Source organism: Pseudophryne corroboree, chromosome 9 (assembly GCF_028390025.1).
Source record: "Pseudophryne corroboree isolate aPseCor3 chromosome 9, aPseCor3.hap2, whole genome shotgun sequence".
NCBI lineage: Eukaryota > Metazoa > Chordata > Amphibia > Anura > Myobatrachidae > Pseudophryne > Pseudophryne corroboree.
The window spans coordinates 59,078,160-59,095,888 of record NC_086452.1 but is presented as its reverse complement, the minus strand read 5'-3'; the positions used below and the strand labels follow the sequence as shown (position 1 = coordinate 59,095,888).

The window sequence follows — 17,729 nt, the reverse complement described above, 5'->3', positions numbered from 1 at the left end:
GGACAGTCTGGGGCAATGAGGTTCGCTTGATCCCTTGTTCTCCTTATGAGCTTTAGGATTCTTGGGATGAGGAGTGGGAGTGGTGGAAACACGTACACTGACTGGAACACCCAAGGTGACTCTAGGGCGTCCACTGCCACTGCCTGTGGGTCCCTCGACCTGGAAAAATAACGCTGAAGCCTTTTGTTGAGACGAGAGGCCATTATGTCTATTTGGGGTTGTCACGTTTAAATACAGAAAGGAGGATCACAAATTACATGTGATCTAAGGTGTGGTGATTACCAGCAGGAATAATCACCAATAATGTTTTCAAGTGACTGTATATATATAATTTTGTATTCTTTTCAGCCTAGATGTGACAACATGGCTGACAGGCAATATCCTGCATTTGACCTCAATAGTTCCAGGCTGGGGGAGGTCTGCAGACCATAAGGTTTGAGATGACATGTGCCTGACTGGACCATTGTAAAGGGGGATGACATTTCTACATCAAAAGCAGAGATTTGCAAGCTCTGGACATTGAGGGCTGATAAGGCCAATTTGTTTGTTGTGTCAACAGAGAGGCTGTAAACAGACCAGGGGACCTGTTTCCTGGCTAATGTCATAAACCTCACTTTCTTTAAAAGAGATTCATACAGTACACCCCTTACCTTCCCCCTTGGCTGTTGCCAAGCACCAAGTATGTAAAACCTGGTGCAGATGTAGTCCAGCACAGAAGTGGTTAAAAATCCCAAGGGGGGGGCTGATGAAGCTGGAGACTATATCTGTCCCTCTCATGAAAATAGAAGTTGTGATCTCTTGGGGAGACAGCTGGTATATGCTGGAGGTGACCTCAGTTATTCTGTGAAGTCCCCCACGGCAGAAATATCTAAAATTCGCTTGCATAAGTGAATTAGGGTTTCTGTAAGTTTTTATTTCCTTTTCATTTATTGAGATTGCTGTATTCTGTGTGTGTTTTTAAAATATAATTAATAATATTTGTAACCTTTTTGTAACTAAAGCTCTGAAGTATTCTTGAAATTAAAATCCTAATTTTAGTTCTGATTTCTGTTGTTCTTATGAACTCAACGCCTGTGTGGCTCACATCTGCCTATTTTTTTTAAGTATTGCAGTGTGTGTGTGACAGGTAAAGCTAAAGACGCCTGCAACGTCCGTAATACGTTGAGAAGTCTTTGCTGGTGGCAGCTGAAAGTATTTAAGTAATCCTGTGTGTCAAAGTGACCCTCGTACGGCGCATGTTGCAGTTCTCAAATTGGCATATTTGTGGAATTGGCCGGCAGCGTCGTCACAGGGTTAGTCCCCAAAGATCTGTTATTTCCTTGAACACCTCCGTATGAAGGCCCCACTCTCCTAGATGGAGATCGTGTCTGCTGAGGAGGTCTATTCCCGGAATGAAGATGGCTGACAGCACTAACGCGTGTTTTTCCGTCCAGAGGAGTATTCTTGTCACCTCTGACATTGCCGCCCTGCTCTTTGTTCCGCCTTGTCGGTTTATGTAAGCCACCATTGTTATGTTGTCCGACTGTACTTGAATGCCCCGATTTCTCAGAAGAGGGGCCGCCTGAAGACCGTTGTAGACGGCTTAGTACCAGGATGTTGATGGGCAGGCCGGCTTCCAGGCTTGACCACCGTCTTTGGAAGGTTACTCCTTGAGTGACTGCTCCCCAGCCCCGGAGGCTCGCATCCGTGGTTAGAAGGACCCAGTTCTGAATCCCGAACCTGCGTCCTTCCAGAAGGTGAGGCAATTGGAGCCACCAGAGGAGTGAAATCCTTGCCCTTGGCGATAGATGAATTCTCTGGTGCATGTGGACGTGAGATCCTGACCACTTGTCCAGGAGATCCAGTTGGAAGGTCCGAGCATGGAACCTCCCGTACTGGAGAGCCTCGTAAGAGGCCACCATCTTTCCCAATAGGCGAATGCACTGATGAACCGACACCCAGGGTGGCTTCAGGACATCCCGGACCATAGTTTGTATCACCAACACCTTTTTCTGCAGAAGAAACACCCTCTACACTTCCGTATCCAGGATCATTCCCAGAAAGGACAACCTCTGAGTTGATTCCAAATGTGACTTTGGAAGGTTCAGAATCCAAAAGTGACTCTGGAGCAGTCGTGTTGTGAGAACAATGGACTGCAGTAGCTTCTCCTTGGACGATGCCTTTATCAGCAGATCGTCCAGATATGGAATGATGTTCACACCTTGCTTGCATTGGAGAATCATAATTTCCGCACCTTGGTAAACACCCTCAGTGCTGTGGAGAGGCCGAATGGCAGGGCCTGGAACTGGAAATGACAGTCCAGCAATGCGAAGCGGAGATAAGCCTGATGCGGCAGCCAGATCGGAATGTGGAGGTACGCATCCTTGATATCCAGTGATACCAGGAATTCCCCTTCTTCCAGACCTGATATCACCGCCCTGAGAGACTCCATCTTGAACTTGAACTCCTTTAGAAAGGGGTTCAGTGATTTTAGGTTCAGAATGGGCCTGACCGAACCATCCGGTTTCGGTACCACAAAAAGGTTTGAATAGTAACCCTTGGTCAGCATGCGAGGAGGCACTGGCACAATGACATGTGCCTCCACCAGCTTCTGGACAGTGTCCTGTAGTACAGTGCTGTCCTCCAACAGAGTTGGTAAGCCTGACTTGAAAAAGCGATGAGGAGGGAGACTTTGAAATTCCAGCCTGTATCGCTGAGACACAATATCTATCACCCAGGGATCGAGGCCGGACGATACCCAGACATGACTGAAGTGTTTGAGTCTCGCTCCCACTGGCCCCACCACCGGGGCGTGCAGTCCACCGTCATGCGGAGGACTTAGGCGTACCTGAAGTAGGCTTTTGTTCCTGGGAACCTGCAGCGGCAGGTTTCTTGGACTTAACCCGACCTCCCCTAAAGAAGGTATTGGGTGTTCTGGCCCTTCTAGGCTTGTTAGGCCGAAAGGACTGCGTTGCAGCTGGAGAGAAAGATTTCTTTGGGGAAGGGGCTGCTGAGGGAAGAAACGGAGACTTACCCGCTGTAGCGGTGGATATCCACGTGTCTAGAGCTTCCCCAAAGAGAGCCTGACCTGTATAGGGTAGGGCCTCCATACTTCTTCTGGATTCTGCGTCGGCTGACCACTGGCGCAGCCACAGTCCCCGACTAGCTGAAACAGACATGGAAGATATTCCCGCAGCCATGGAACCAGGTCTTTCATGGATTCAACCATAAAACCAGCAGAATCATGTATGTTGCGTAAATACAATGCAACGTCATCCCTATCCATCGTATCCAAATCCTCAAGTAAGGTAGCCGACCACTTTACTATTGCCTTTGCAATCCATGCAGTAGCAATAGTGGGATGTAATATGGCCCCTGAAGCAGTGTACATTGATTTCAGTGTGTTATCAATTTTTCTATCAGCCGGCTCATTTAAGGCGGTAGATCCTGGAACAGGCAAAACCACCTTCTTTGAGAGTCTGGACACAGACGCGTCAACAATCGGCGGGTTTTACCATTTTTTCCTATCCTCCTCAGGGAAAGGAAACGCCACCAGTACCCTTTTAGGGACCTGGAATTTTTTTCTCAGGGTTTACCCATGCTTTTTCAAATATAGCATTCATTTCCTTTGACGCAGGGAAGGTTAGCGAGGCTTTTTTATTTTCAGTGAAAAAAGCATCCTCAACCTGCTCAGATGTGGTATCTGTCGAAGTCAAAAAAATATTACATAAAGAGAACATACAAACTACACACATTTAAGTCACTATACTTGCAAATACGCGCAGCGAGCACAGCAAAATATGGTAACACATGCATTTACATGGACATGCCACAGAGATGGATTCGACACTTATTTCATACAGTACATAATTATAATAATATCAAGCGCCAGACATCATGATGATTTAGAATTGTATATGTAATGAAGTGGTGTCATGTATGTGTATTATTTGAATGGAACCAGATAGACCTGTCATGTTTACTATTGAAGCAACCAGCTTAATGTGTAGATTAATTTGATACTTGTTATTAAGTTGTAGTACATTGCAACACGGAATTATGATTACATGTATAAAAGCTAAAATCACTTTTATTAGAACAATGGAAGTTCCAAACAGGAAACTCAGGCCAGCCCCTTTGGACGTCCCCAAGGGCTGAGCATGTTCAGCACATACAAAAAAACTAGTGACTCAATCATGAATGAAAGAGAGTCCCCTCCCCCAGAAACTAGATAATACTCTGCTGACCACACAGGAAGTGTTGCTTTTTGGTCTCAGAGGAAGATGAAGTCTCAGCATGATTTTACAGAGGAAAGAGAGAGAGAGTCATATGGAGGGACAAACTTATATGAGAAAGATATGGTAGTGTATCGCTGGCATGTAACTGAAACTGCATATAACTGTATGTAATTGTATGTTCTAACTGTTTACTGTGTGAGTTGTATTCATGTAACTATAGGTATACTGTACTTTGTAATATATGTTGAATCCATATCCTTTTAACAACAAATATATACATCAAGAGCTTTGGAACTCAGATAATGTGTGGGTGTATTGTTTTCTCTCTTATGGGATGCAGTGTTGTGCGATGTACAGCGCACATTCAAGGGATATGGTAATAAGAGTTGCAGGCATTTACAATATATATTAGAGCGGGCATTTAAAATATTTGTGAGAAATCAATTTGGCATTCTTAGATGGGGGCTCGTCCGGGATATCAGGGTCTTAATGATGCACTGTACATTACAAATGTGGCTGTAATTGACCGGCTCCAATGGACGCATTGAGAAGCTGATGAAAATAACATTCACGTTAATGTATTTTTGTGTTATCAGTAAGCCAATGATATGAAATTCAAGGGACAATGCGTTTCTCATAATATTTAAGATGCTAAAATTTATTTTTATTGTTGCAAAACAAGGTTCAAATAAGTCATATTGTGTTTGATTCAGATTGGATTGTTTATCTGTGTAAGTAGGTTTAAAAGTATATTTAAAAGTTGCTGCATAGCCTTGATATAGTTTTTTTTTTTTTTAACTCAGGCCTAAAATAACTTCTGGTGCTTGTATGATGTGTGATTTCTTTGTGACAAAGGAAGCCACATGGTCTGTCCTCCATTTTGGACTAACCACATGGCCTGTCCACCATTTTGTGTAACCCTCATGGATGTGGAAGGGGGAGGAGCAGCGGCCATTTTTTTCTAAATGGCTGATTTTCACTGCTCCGAATAATCAGCTTTCCTTGGTCACATAAAACACCATTTATGAGTTACCAATGCATTTATTTAACCCATGCCATAGTCAATTACAAATAGTTTCAGCTGGGCCTAGTGAAAGTTAATAGTGAGATGAATACTTAGTGTAAGAATTACACACAGATATAAAAAAAAAGTTTTTTTTTTCTTTTACCTCTAGGATTCAGTTAAATCTGCTTGCTAGTTTAGGATAGCCATTGAAATGTTAATTAACCTGTCCCACTACCCTCTTGAACAGGCATATGAACCTCTGTTGATATGCAAATTAGAGACTTTAAAGGAAATGCATTCATTCAGTAGGTGTGTACTGTGTGGGGGTTCTATGAGAGTCAAGTGATATATATTATATAAATATATATTATATATAATATTATTATAATTATGTGTATATTTATATCAGTGTATTTTCTGCAAGATAGCTATCCAATCTGAATCATATCATTTAAATTATTGATTATTGCTAGAGTCATTATAGATCTGTGTGAAATAGGATACATTTGTTGCTATATAGGTAAATTTATAGGTAAATCTGAAATAACAGTATTTTAAGGAAGTAAGCGTAAAGACACAAACGCAGTTCTGCATAAAAGTTTATACAGAACAAGTTGTGTCTAGTGGGCAATAGTAGTTAGTATTGCTCACATTTATAGAGCTGTGTGATTTATTGCGGACGCAGGGTTTTGTACACGTGTCTCGGACAAAGTAAAGGACTGCGCACGCAGCGTACGGGACACGCACGGTCGCGTGTTTGCGCAAAGTGCGTAAGAATGCGGGCGCTGAGTACAAATTATACAATAGTGTTGTTTAGTTCAAAGGTGGGATAGTAGACATTTAATACAATAGCACATAACTATCAGATTTCAAAAGCAGGTTACTCTAAATTTAGTTTAAAAAACTGTATTGCCTCTGGGGTAAAGCTGCCTATCTGAATGAATTTATATTTTCTGTACAGAAAAACAAAGTGTATTTGAGTGAGCGAACGCAGGAGTGAGTGGATACTGAACCCCAGAAACTGAAGTGGTCTGAAGTGGTCTGAAGTGGTAACATTGGGTTAGTAGAGGCCCGGTGGCATAGGGTTCGCTACCCTGCGTTATTAGGAACTGAAGTGGTCTGAAGTGATCCCATACAACTGAAGTGGTCTAAAGTGGTCTGGAGTGGTTTAGGCTAAAGTGGTCTACAGCAATTGTAGGGCATATAGATAACTAGTATCTATAGGCTGTGCTATTGCATCGCATGTCCGTTTGTTCTGCACAGCACAACGTGATACCATTGTGTCATATGCGCTGTGGAAGAGCATACCCGACGTGATTGTATAGACAAAGGGGTTTTTCTTTGATAACGTCGGGAAATCTCCCTGGTGGTCTTCACTGGAAAGGGTGAAGGATAGTTATCTAATTTCTCTGTTTTTCAACCTACAAACAATTCCAGTTGAAAGATACCGAAAAGGAATTTTTCGCTGGCTCTCTCAGGAAAATATTCCAAACAGAACTTCCACCGTAAGAAATTACGGTGTTGTAAGGTCTGATAGGAGCCCTAAGTTGGGTACATTGCGATCCGCTACCAACAGTGTATCGTTGTACTGGCCAGCGTGGGCAAGTGGAAGGCGCTCAGGGATACTTCCACCGTCGCCTTATATTGAGTATTTTGGTGTTTGTGGGAAAAGGCCCACAATTATGGGAGCCAGTTGCTCAAGTAAGGGACGTTTAACCAGGGTTCAGGTTGAAGAGCCGCGGCCCAGGGGGTCAGCGAAGTTTAAAGGAAAAAGTATTATGTGTGGGAAATATGGTCCACACGCTGAAGACTTTTTGTCTGAATGGGAATGTATGACTGACAAAGATAGGGTACCATTCCCTAAGGTGAGCAGCTTTGAACCAGAGGTATTGCAGAACTTAAGGATAAGAATATGTCTGATAAAATCCCGAAAACAAAGGGTCAGACATACAAATTGTTTAAATCTGTGACAGCAAGAGGGGTTGGTGAGTTTGATCCTAAGGTATTGCAGGTGGTATGTCTAACCAAAGTCATATAAGACAAGAATGGAAATATAAGAACAGTTTGAACTTGTAGCAACAATAAATAAGTAGGAAGAAAAAAAAAAGAGAGAATGCAAGTACACCGCCTTATGTAGATGTGGAAGCAGTTACGGCCAGCATACAAACTATAGAAAATAATAAAAATATGAAAAATATGACTGTAACCTACATATGAATTAATGAATGTTGAAGTTTTATTTAGGAGGAGAAGGTGACCTGATTGTTTTCAGCCATTTCTCATGCACCCAGAGGAGTATCCAACCGGTAAAAGAAGAGCAGTAGCCTGTGGGGAAGTGGCCGAGACCAGTGGAACAGGTAAGTATGGTATCATTCGTGTACATATATAGTAAAATAAATAAATAAATAAATAAATAAAACTAAAAAAAAAAACAAGAAAGTAACGTCAGAAATGGAGAAAAAAAAACCCCCTGTCCGCACATTAGTATTTGCCAGTGGGAAAGCGGACAGAGACAAGGTAACCCCAGGGTATTTCTTTCAGTTACCATATAAGAAGTATGCATTCCTAGTAATGCCCTTAGTAAAGATGAGCTCGGAAATGTTTGTTGGACCATGTACAGACCCTTAATACGGGATGAGAAGGATTGAATGAATACTTCGCATGACCTAGAAGCTTGTTAAAAAATTTTTGTTTTTGTCTCTTGCAGTAATAGAAAACCCTCCATCTGAATAAGACCACTGGTAAACACTAATTCGGCAAATGGGAGGTGGCTGTCTCTGTGCAAATGGACGGGCTCAATAAGGCATTGAGTGTCAGGGTGCAGACTTCTTTGCAAAATTGGAAAGGTCACAGTAGCTAATTTTAGATAGTGTGCTATTAAACATCACAAGAATAGTGTTAGGCGCAGAGAACAACAGGTGGAGAGGTTGAGGACGGTAAGTATACTGGCACATACAGGAAAGACCCATCAGTCCAAACCACAGATTCCTAATGGTCAATAATATGTTATGTAGGAAGGAAGGGCATTTTGCCAGAGATTGTAGGAGTAGTAGGACACATAGTCAATATAGATCCCCTAGACAGAAAACACAAGCCTCATTATTAAACACATAGACGGGACCAAGGGACATATAGTAAGGAATCATAAGCCATATAGAAAACACAGATTCGGTTAATGGGAAGAACAGAATAAATGCAACTTACTAATGTTACATTTCACTGTTCTAGATGCATGTCCATCACAGGTAGAGGAAATTATCTCACAGATACCGGGTTCCCTATGAACTTAGGATGGACAGGACACTGGATTGATGGCTGGGATAGTCCCAGTAGAGATAAGACACACAGAATTTTTTTTTTTTAAGGGGAGTAGACCAAGTAGAGAATCACTTCCACGTAGTGCCCAATCCAGTTGTCAAATTTTTATAAAATCTTCTCCACCTCTACAAACTCATCTGTCACCAACCTCTATTCTGTTTCTCTACAGTTTCCTCTTCATCTTTTGCGTTCACACAGGGTGGTACAATACATGGACCCAAGTACAGTTCAAACTCCACATGCCTAGGTCCTTCAGAGTTCTGCCCAAACCCAGTATATCTCAACAGCACGATGACACCAGTATTACTGCAGTGTGCCTTGTCATGCACAAAGGGTGGAGAATGGGAATACTGGTGAAGGGAAATTTTGTATAGACACTGATATGCCTGTTGGTGAATGGCAAACCTGACATTTTCTTTTTCATTTTCTTCTTCTTTCTCTCCTCTAGAGATATTTCTTTTTTTTTTTTTTTTTAGTTATGCTCATGGTACTCTACATTGCAAACACACGATAGTTAAATTAAGATACAAAAATTTGTGTTCCCTGCAGGAAGAGGCAGTCTGGAGGACAAAGGGGTATGGCCAGGAGTCTACAGGACTGTGGGCAGGTGGACACGGTAAGTCAGTAGCCCCCAGAGCATACTTTCCAAGTCTAGCTGAGGTGGCACACGGTCTGACTCATCTAGGCAAAGAGGGTAGGTGCAGGCTGATGAGAGCCTACTGGTGTGTGCCAGGATTCTATTCTCATGCAGGTAAGAGAGCAATGACCTGTCTTATTTGCTTGAGGAAGAATATTGGTAAAGCAATACCAACAGAGCCATCCCATATCCCTCCTGCAGACGGATCTTTTCAGGAAATACAAATCGACTTCGTACAGTTAACACCCTTTAGGAATTATTGTTATGTATTGGTGTGCACTGATGTTTTCTCAAACTGGGTAGAGGCATTTCCTGCCGCCACGGATGCTGCTGTGTTTACCGCAAAGAAACATTGCGCAGAAATTTGTGTGTAGATAATGGTACCCCTAGAAGTAGGAGCAAAGCTTGAAATTGTACTATTGTGATCATAGATACTGCCACCAGTATTATGTAGCATCGGAACCACTCCCAGATCTTCACTCGACGAATCACCCTCTTCGAAATTTGTTTTTGTTTTGGTATTTGTGTCTTTTGGTTGTTTTTGGAAGACAACCTCATGTCATGATTGATCCGCACAATGATCAGAAATACACCAATGAGGTGACAGTACAGTACCTTGTTGAGATGAGCCAGCATTTGAGAACTTGACAAAGAACTTGAAACTGTTGATTGATGGTATGCCAAACACTAACTGTCTTGATTATGAACCAAGAGACTGTGTGATTGTCCTTACGCTCAGGTTGCCTAATAGACAGGTGGGAAGGACCATACCAAGATTTGTTGACAGCACTAAAGGTCGCCGATAGAGAGACTTGGGTCCACTCGTCCCACTGCAAGAAGGTCACTGACCCGGAGAGAACTCATGACAAAGTAGTTTATTGCTCACATTCATCGAGTTTGTTTGTTCGAAGTGAACTGTGTGTTCAAAGAGCAAGGTGGAGAGCAAAGTGAACTGTGTGTTCCAAGTGAACTGTGTTTTCAAAGAGCAAGGCAAAGAGATCACAAAAGTATCACCAGAGACTGTTCCGTGAAGACTGAGAGGCGGCACTGTTGAACACTACCTGAGCGTACTAAAGGACTGCAGAAAGACCAGTCATTGTAATTGATTTGTTATGAACAAGAGTTGTTTTGTTTTATTTCTCTTTTCTCTCTTTCCCGCTGACAAAAAATTTCTTTCAGGATATTCTATTTTTGCAAGGTTTTTTTTTTATGAGGAGTCGAGTGTGGGACTGGAACTGGTTCTGTAGGAAGGAGTTATTTCCTTATAGGATCCCAGGATTAGCCAATCAGTTTGTTAAAGTCAGAGAAAAATCAATGTTCTAGTAGTTATGGAGTTCAGAGGTAATCAGGAACAGTCAGACAATGGCTATTCACACATTGCAGATAAAGAGCTTATTAATATATGTGGAAGAAAGGTTTATGAGTGGCTCTCCCCGAACTCCGAAGGTTTACGTTATTTAGGAAGGACACTACTTATAACCCTTGTTCAATGATTAAACAGACCTAGCATACGTTCCAGAAATGGAAACAATGTTCAGAAAATGGTAGGAATATGTAGATCATGAAAATTTTACATGTCACTGTCACGATTTGTTTGTGTCTTCTTCATCTACCCAGCAGAACCTCAATTGAATCCAAACATCAGTGTACAAAGACGTAGGTACATGTATGTGTGAAATGTTTGTCGCAAATCAGACATTATAGGCCAAAGCACTGTCCCAGCATACTCTATAGGTTGAATGTTGTCCCACACCCAACCCGTGACCGCCGAGTGCATATAGAGGATGTCTCGTCCTCCTCCATGTCTTCCCCAAATATAGTCAAGTGTCTGATTTGCTAAATGCATACATACTTGTGTCTAGGTCACCGATTATGGTATGAAATATTTTTTTCTTATGTTAATAATTGATGGCAGTTGTTTACTGCCAAAGGGTGGACTGTCGAAGTAAAAAAATTATTACATAAAGAGAACATACAAACTACACACATTTAAGCCACTATACTTGCAAATACGCGCAGCGAGCACAGCAAAATATGGTAACACATGCATTTACATGGACATGCCACAGAGATGGATTCGACACTTATTTCATACAGTACATAATTATAATAATATCAAGCGCCAGACATCATGATGATTTAGAATTGTATATGTAATGAAGTGGTGTCATGTATGTCTATTATTTGAACGGAACCAGATAGACCTGTCATGTTTACTATTGAAGCAGCCAGCTTAATGTGTAGATTAATTTGATACTTGTTATTAAGTTGTAGTACATGCAACACGGAATTATGATTACATGTAGAAAAGCTAAAATCACTTTTATTAGAATAGAAGTTCCAAACAGGAAACTCAGGCCAGCCCCTTTGGACGTCCCCAAGGGCTGAGCATGTTCAGCACATACAAAGAAACTAGTGACTCAATCATGAATGAGAGTCCCCTCCCCCAGAAACTAGATAATACTCTGCTGACCACACAGGAAGTTAGTTGCTTTTTGGTCTCAGAGGAAGATGAAGTCTCAGCATGATTTTACAGAGGAAAGAGAGAGAGAGAGTCATATGGAGGGACAAACTTACATGAGAAAGATATGGTATTGTATCGCTGGCATGTAACTGAAACTGCATATAACTGTATGTAATTGTATGTTCTAACTGTTTACTGTGTGAGTTGTATTCATGTAACTATAGGTATACTGTACTTTGTAATATATGTTGAATCCATATCCAAATATATACATCAATGAGCTTTGGAACTCAGATAATGTGTGGGTGTATTGTTTTCTCTTATGGGATGCAGTGTTGTGCGATGTACAGCACACATTCATGGGATATGGTAATTAGAGTTGCAGGCATTTACAATATATATTAGAGCGGGCATTTTAAATATTTGTGAGAAATCAATTTGGCATTCTTATATCATTAACATTTAACACATCCCTGATAGCCTCTATCAACAATTGCACCCCCTTTGCAAGAGATACAGACCCCCGTAACACATCCCCATCACCGTCTGTAGTGTCAGAATCGGTATTTGTGTCGTCTTGTGTGACCTGCACAAGAGCACGTTTACTGGGGGTATATAGCGGGCTGTCCTGAGGTACCAGACATGGGCCATACAGCCACAGGGATCTGTAATACCTGGGTTGCAGATTCATTACTAGCAACCCTGTCAGAAATCTGAGAAATCCAAGTTTTGATAGAGGAAAACCACTCTGGTTCCCTTGCTGGTATCTGTGCTAAATCAGTGCTAACCTGATTACATGGAATGGGATCATCCTGGGAGGATAAATCCTCTGCAGCATATGACAGTGTCCCTGGACATAGCTAAAGGAGACCACCAGACACTCACGTTGGGGCAGACAGAGTTTCCCCCCCAAGAAAGGCAAGAGAGTCACAGAGATCGGAGGCAACCCACAACACAGCGCTTATAGTAAAAGGCAACCCCTTACCAGCGCAGACTGTGTCCCTTAATAGGAGACACAGTCGTTATGCAGCCTTCCCTCCAACCCCCTGGAACCGTGTATAGTCAGTAGAGCTGCTGTGGAGGGACCTGATCTTCCATCCAGCGCTGTGCAGGCAGGAAAATGGCGCTGGAACGCTGCTGGGTCCGCTCTGAGGAGAAGCTCCGCCCCCTTAATGGTGCTGTCTTCCCGCTCTTCAGATGATTATACTGGCCTGAGGAAAGTTGCTGACTGAGATCCTCGGACCCAGGCAAGCTTGCTGACCAGCGTGGGGGGTAAGCGCTGGCCCAGGGTGCCCCAATATGTGCCTCTGGTATCATCCCAGGAGCGCAGTTAATACCTCGCTCCCGTCCCCATTGCCGCCATCTTCACACCGGTCCCCCGCTTGCTAGGGGGTCGGTGACTAACTCACCACTTTTTTCAGCTCTGTAAGGGGTCGGCGGCATACTGCTGGGGCAAGCGGATTCACTGTGGCGGAGACCGATCAGACCCCTCTGGAGCTCAGTGTCCAGTCAGCGGAGTCAGTGGCTCAGACCCCGCAGGGCGGACACTGCACCCCCGCTTAGTCCCACGGTGCAGGCAGGCTGTTGCCAACAGACTCCTGTAAAAAAACAAACTCTAAAAATTTTTTTACTAGAAAAGCTCAGGAGAGCTCCCCTAGCTGTGACCGGCTCCTCCGGGCACATTTTCTAAACTGAGTCTGGTAGGAGGTGCATAGAGGGAGAAGCCAGCCCACACTCTCAAACTCTTAAAGTGCCAATGGCTCCTGGTGGACCCGTCTATACCCCATGGTACTAATGTGGACCACAGCATCCTCTAGGACGTAAAAGAAATGGCAATAGCTACAAAGATGGAAGAGACCAAATGCTGGAACCGCGCACACCTGGAGGCTCAGCCCCCAGATGTGTTGCAATTAGTGTAAATAATGTGTACTTTTAATCTTGTGCAAGATGGACGTAACGCTGAATGTGTCTGATACTGTATACAATAACTTGTATATAACAATAATAATTACTGAAAGCCTCCATTACTACATCACCCTCCCTATTAATTATAGACTTACCAGACCACCCATGGCAATGGTCGGCTCAGGTCTTCGAGGTGGCTGCCTAGAGGGGTCTATGGGTGGGGGCAGCGGTGGGGCCATGGGAGGAGGCTGGAAGGGTGGGGGTCCATGGCCACCCCGAGGAGGCATCCTTACGTCCCGCCTGAGGAGCTCAATGTCGGCCTGGAGCTGGGCCATCTGCTGGAGGTGCTCCCGCTGCATCTCATAGATCTCCGAGTCCCCTGTGTGGAGAAGAGCAGGCCTGTATTATAATAATATAATTGTTGCCTGTGGGAGCGCATGCTCTGTTACTATCTCTCTCCATATATATATATATATATATATATATATATAAAGTTCACTTTGTTTTTTATAAATTTGATGTATATTTAGACTTTCAAATAAAAAATCCACTTCAGTGAAAATGAAATCCCAATTCTGGCCCAGTGGCTTACTTACTACTGCTGCACTGGTGAAGTGGTGAGTTTACCGTTACTGCTCCCGGCTACCCTATCACCGAATTGCCTCAACAATATTTTTTGGTTCAATAATGGTGAGAAGTGATTTTCTGAGAAACAGTGCTAAATATGTTTTCCATATCGCCACGGATAGGAAGGCCATGGATAGGAAGGCCATGATAGAGAGGCCATGGATAGGAAGGCCATGATAGAGAGGCCATGGATAGGAAGGCCATGGATAGGAAGGCCATGATAGAGAGGCCATGGATAGGAAGGCCATGGATAGGAAGGCCATGATAGAGAGGCCATGGATAGGAAGGCCATGGATAGGAAGGCCATGATAGAGAGGCCATGGATAGGAAGGCCATGGATAGGAAGGCCATGATGGAGAGGCCCCATATCTGTGAATCACCTCTCTCTTGCTTTTGAAACCAGAAAGATTCATAAAGCCCCTGGGAAAGTTTCAGACTCAAAGTTGCAATAAACAGAAGGGTATAGGTCAGTGGGTCGACTCAACTTAGGTCGACAGTCATTAGGTTGACCATGGAAGGTCAACATGCATTAGGTCGACAGGGACAATAGACATAGTCATTAGGTCGACATGTTCTAGGTCGACAGCTCAAAAGGTCCACATGGGTTTTTGGACTGTTTTTGGTGTCGTTTTCTGTGTAAAGTGACGGGAAACCCAATTAGTGCACCGTGTCCCCTCGCATGGCGGGCAAGGCGCCTCGCTCCACTACCGCCCAGCTCGGCACAGGTTACCGTTCTCAATTGTAGTCCACGTGGATCGTCAAGTATGAAAAAGTCCAAAAAATGAAAATAAATGTGAAAACTCATGTCGACCTTTTGACCCGTCGACCTAATGACCATGTCGACATTCAGTAGTCGACCTAATGACTGTCGACCTAAGCTGTGTCGACCTAACGACCGTATCCCAAAGAGAGATATGAAGTAATGCTGTATACAGATTGTTATAAACAGTTAAAATCAATCACATTCTAATTGGATGGAAACATTAATATATTTAATATGTAAAAAATATTTTCTCTAATACCATTACGCCCAAGAGATCACTCCTCTAGCGGTAACTATAAAACATCCATTATAAGCACACAGCGTTTATGTTCGGAATCAGACATATCCTTTGCATTTATCATTGTGCCGGTTTATAGCATAAAAATAGAAAAATAGATCAAAGCGCTCCAATAACACCCAAGTTTTATATGTGAACACCAATGGGTGAAAAAATATAAATAAATAGCAGTACCGTGTTAGATAATAATGGTATACAATTTTCAAGCTTTGCAATGGATTGTAACTCCTTCACCTATAAAAAGAGCTTTTTAAGGCTCATAAAAGGAGTAGAGAAAAAAAGTGCAATAGTGCAAATTATCTTCTTTACAACAAAAAATGTATTTGATCCATCACATTTATACCTAACAGAAGTAGTCAACAGGCGTATAGTTATCCTCATAGGCAACAACAGCAGCAGCAGTAAAGATGACCACAGATAGATGCTCCACAGGTGTATATTTCGATAATAAGGTGTAACCTCTTCACACCTATATGAGCATAAATCGCTCGTAGGAGGTATAAATGATAGAGAAGGTGCAATAGTGCAATTAACCTTTTAAAAGCATATACATTTATTTTAAAATATCACACTTACACCAAGACAGACGGTTAATAACATATAGAAATGTATCTCCAATGGCTTCAGCAGCAGCTGGTAATAGGGTCCTGTATGCTCCAGATGGAAAATGGAACCAAGGATAAGGGCTCCGGAAACCGTGATCCAGGTCAGCAACCCAATGCCAGCTACAGATGCAAGTCCACAAGGAATGATACAGCAGGGAGATACGTACGCTTAACGCGTTTCAGACAACCTTTGTCCTTCCTCAGAAGCGTAATAGCACTCTCCCCAAGGCTCCTACTTATACCCTAACTAATACAATATCAGCTGCACTACATTTCCGCTAATCGGTACATTATCCTGGGCGCACATGCGCCGGAATGCTTGGACGGCCGGATCCAGTATGGCCGTGCATTTCATTTCACCGGAAGTCTCCGCACTGAAACACTATGTCCGGTATCAGCTGTAATTATGCGTTCCAAAGCGCCGGATCCAGTATGGCCGAGCGTTCCATTTCACCGGAAGCCTCCACATCGAGAACTTATGTCCGGAATCAGTTATACTTATGTGTTCCAAAACGCCGAGGATCGTTCTCTCCTCGGTATCTTTACATTCCAGACTTTTAGCAGCTTTCATATATTATGGAATGGCATTTAAATTACAGATGTCAATACCTCAAAAAATAAAAACATTATCAAAAAACAGTATAAAATAGCAATCTTAACGGCAGACATAAAAATAGCAGCACACATAAAAGATAAAAGACAGATCTAGCAGCATATAGGAAAGACATAAAAAAGTGCACCCCTCAAATGGACATATGGGACTCAACCTAAAAAGCACTTCAACTCAAAGTCACCATTGAGACCATTAGGTCCAAGGGTCCCCAAGTGATGTATCCATCTCATCTCTGATTGGGATAATCTTTTCTCAAAGATACATAAGGACCCCCTCCACCCCCCCGGACGTCCAATTATTTCAGGGTGCAATAGCATTACTAGTAACCTTTCCGCCTTTGTAGATTTTTACCTACAACCCTTGGTGCAAAATACAAGGGCTTACTTGAAAGATACAGGGGATGTGCTACGTAAAATTTCTAATTATGAATGGCATGAAGGTGATTACCTTTGTAGTGCAGACGTTGGGACTCTATATACCATTATCGAGAAAGAGAAAGGTTTAGCGGCAGTCTCATATTTTTTAAATTTAAGCACTTTGGATGAAGGTATTAAGAATTTTATTTCTGCCGTTAAGATTGCTATTTTATACTGTTTTTTGATAATGTTTTTATTTTTTGAGGTATTGACATCTGTAATTTAAATGCCATTCCATAATATATGAAAGCTGCTAAAAGTCTGGAATGTAAAGATACCGAGGAGAGAACGATCCTCGGCGTTTTGGAACACATAAGTATAACTGATTCCGGACATAAGTTCTCGATGTGGAGGCTTCCGGTGAAATGGAACGCTCGGCCATACTGGATCCGGCGCTTTGGAACGCATAATTACAGCTGATACCGGACATAGTGTTTCAGTGCGGAGACTTCCGGTGAAATGAAACGCACGGCCATACTGGATCCGGCCGTCCAAGCATTCCGGCGCATGTGCGCCCAGGATAATGTACCGATTAGCGGAAATGTAGTGCAGCTGATATTGTATTAGTTAGGGTATAAGTAGGAGCCTTGGGGAGAGTGCTATTACGCTTCTGAGGAAGGACAAAGGTTGTCTGAAACGCGTTAAGCGTACGTATCTCCCTGCTGTATCATTCCTTGTGGACTTGCATCTGTAGCTGGCATTGGGTTGCTGACCTGGATCACGGTTTCCGGAGCCCTTATCCTTGGTTCCATTTTCCATCTGGAGCATACAGGACCCTATTACCAGCTGCTGCTGAAGCCATTGGAGATACATTTCTATATGTTATTAACCGTCTGTCTTGGTGTAAGTGTGATATTTTA

At 42.8% G+C, this 17,729-nt stretch overlaps 1 protein-coding gene across 4 annotated transcripts in view; it reads right to left on the bottom strand.

Annotated features, from left to right (window-relative positions):
• The window catches only part of LOC134957448 (uncharacterized), a 167,215-nt gene that overhangs the window by 84,000 nt on the left and 65,486 nt on the right, over positions 1-17,729 (bottom strand). For all 4 annotated transcript variants that reach the window (XM_063939384.1, XM_063939385.1, XM_063939386.1 and 1 more), the window contains one exon: positions 13,703-13,926. In XM_063939384.1, the coding sequence (XP_063795454.1) occupies positions 13,703-13,926 (224 nt within the window). The remainder of the gene's footprint in view (positions 1-13,702; positions 13,927-17,729) is intronic.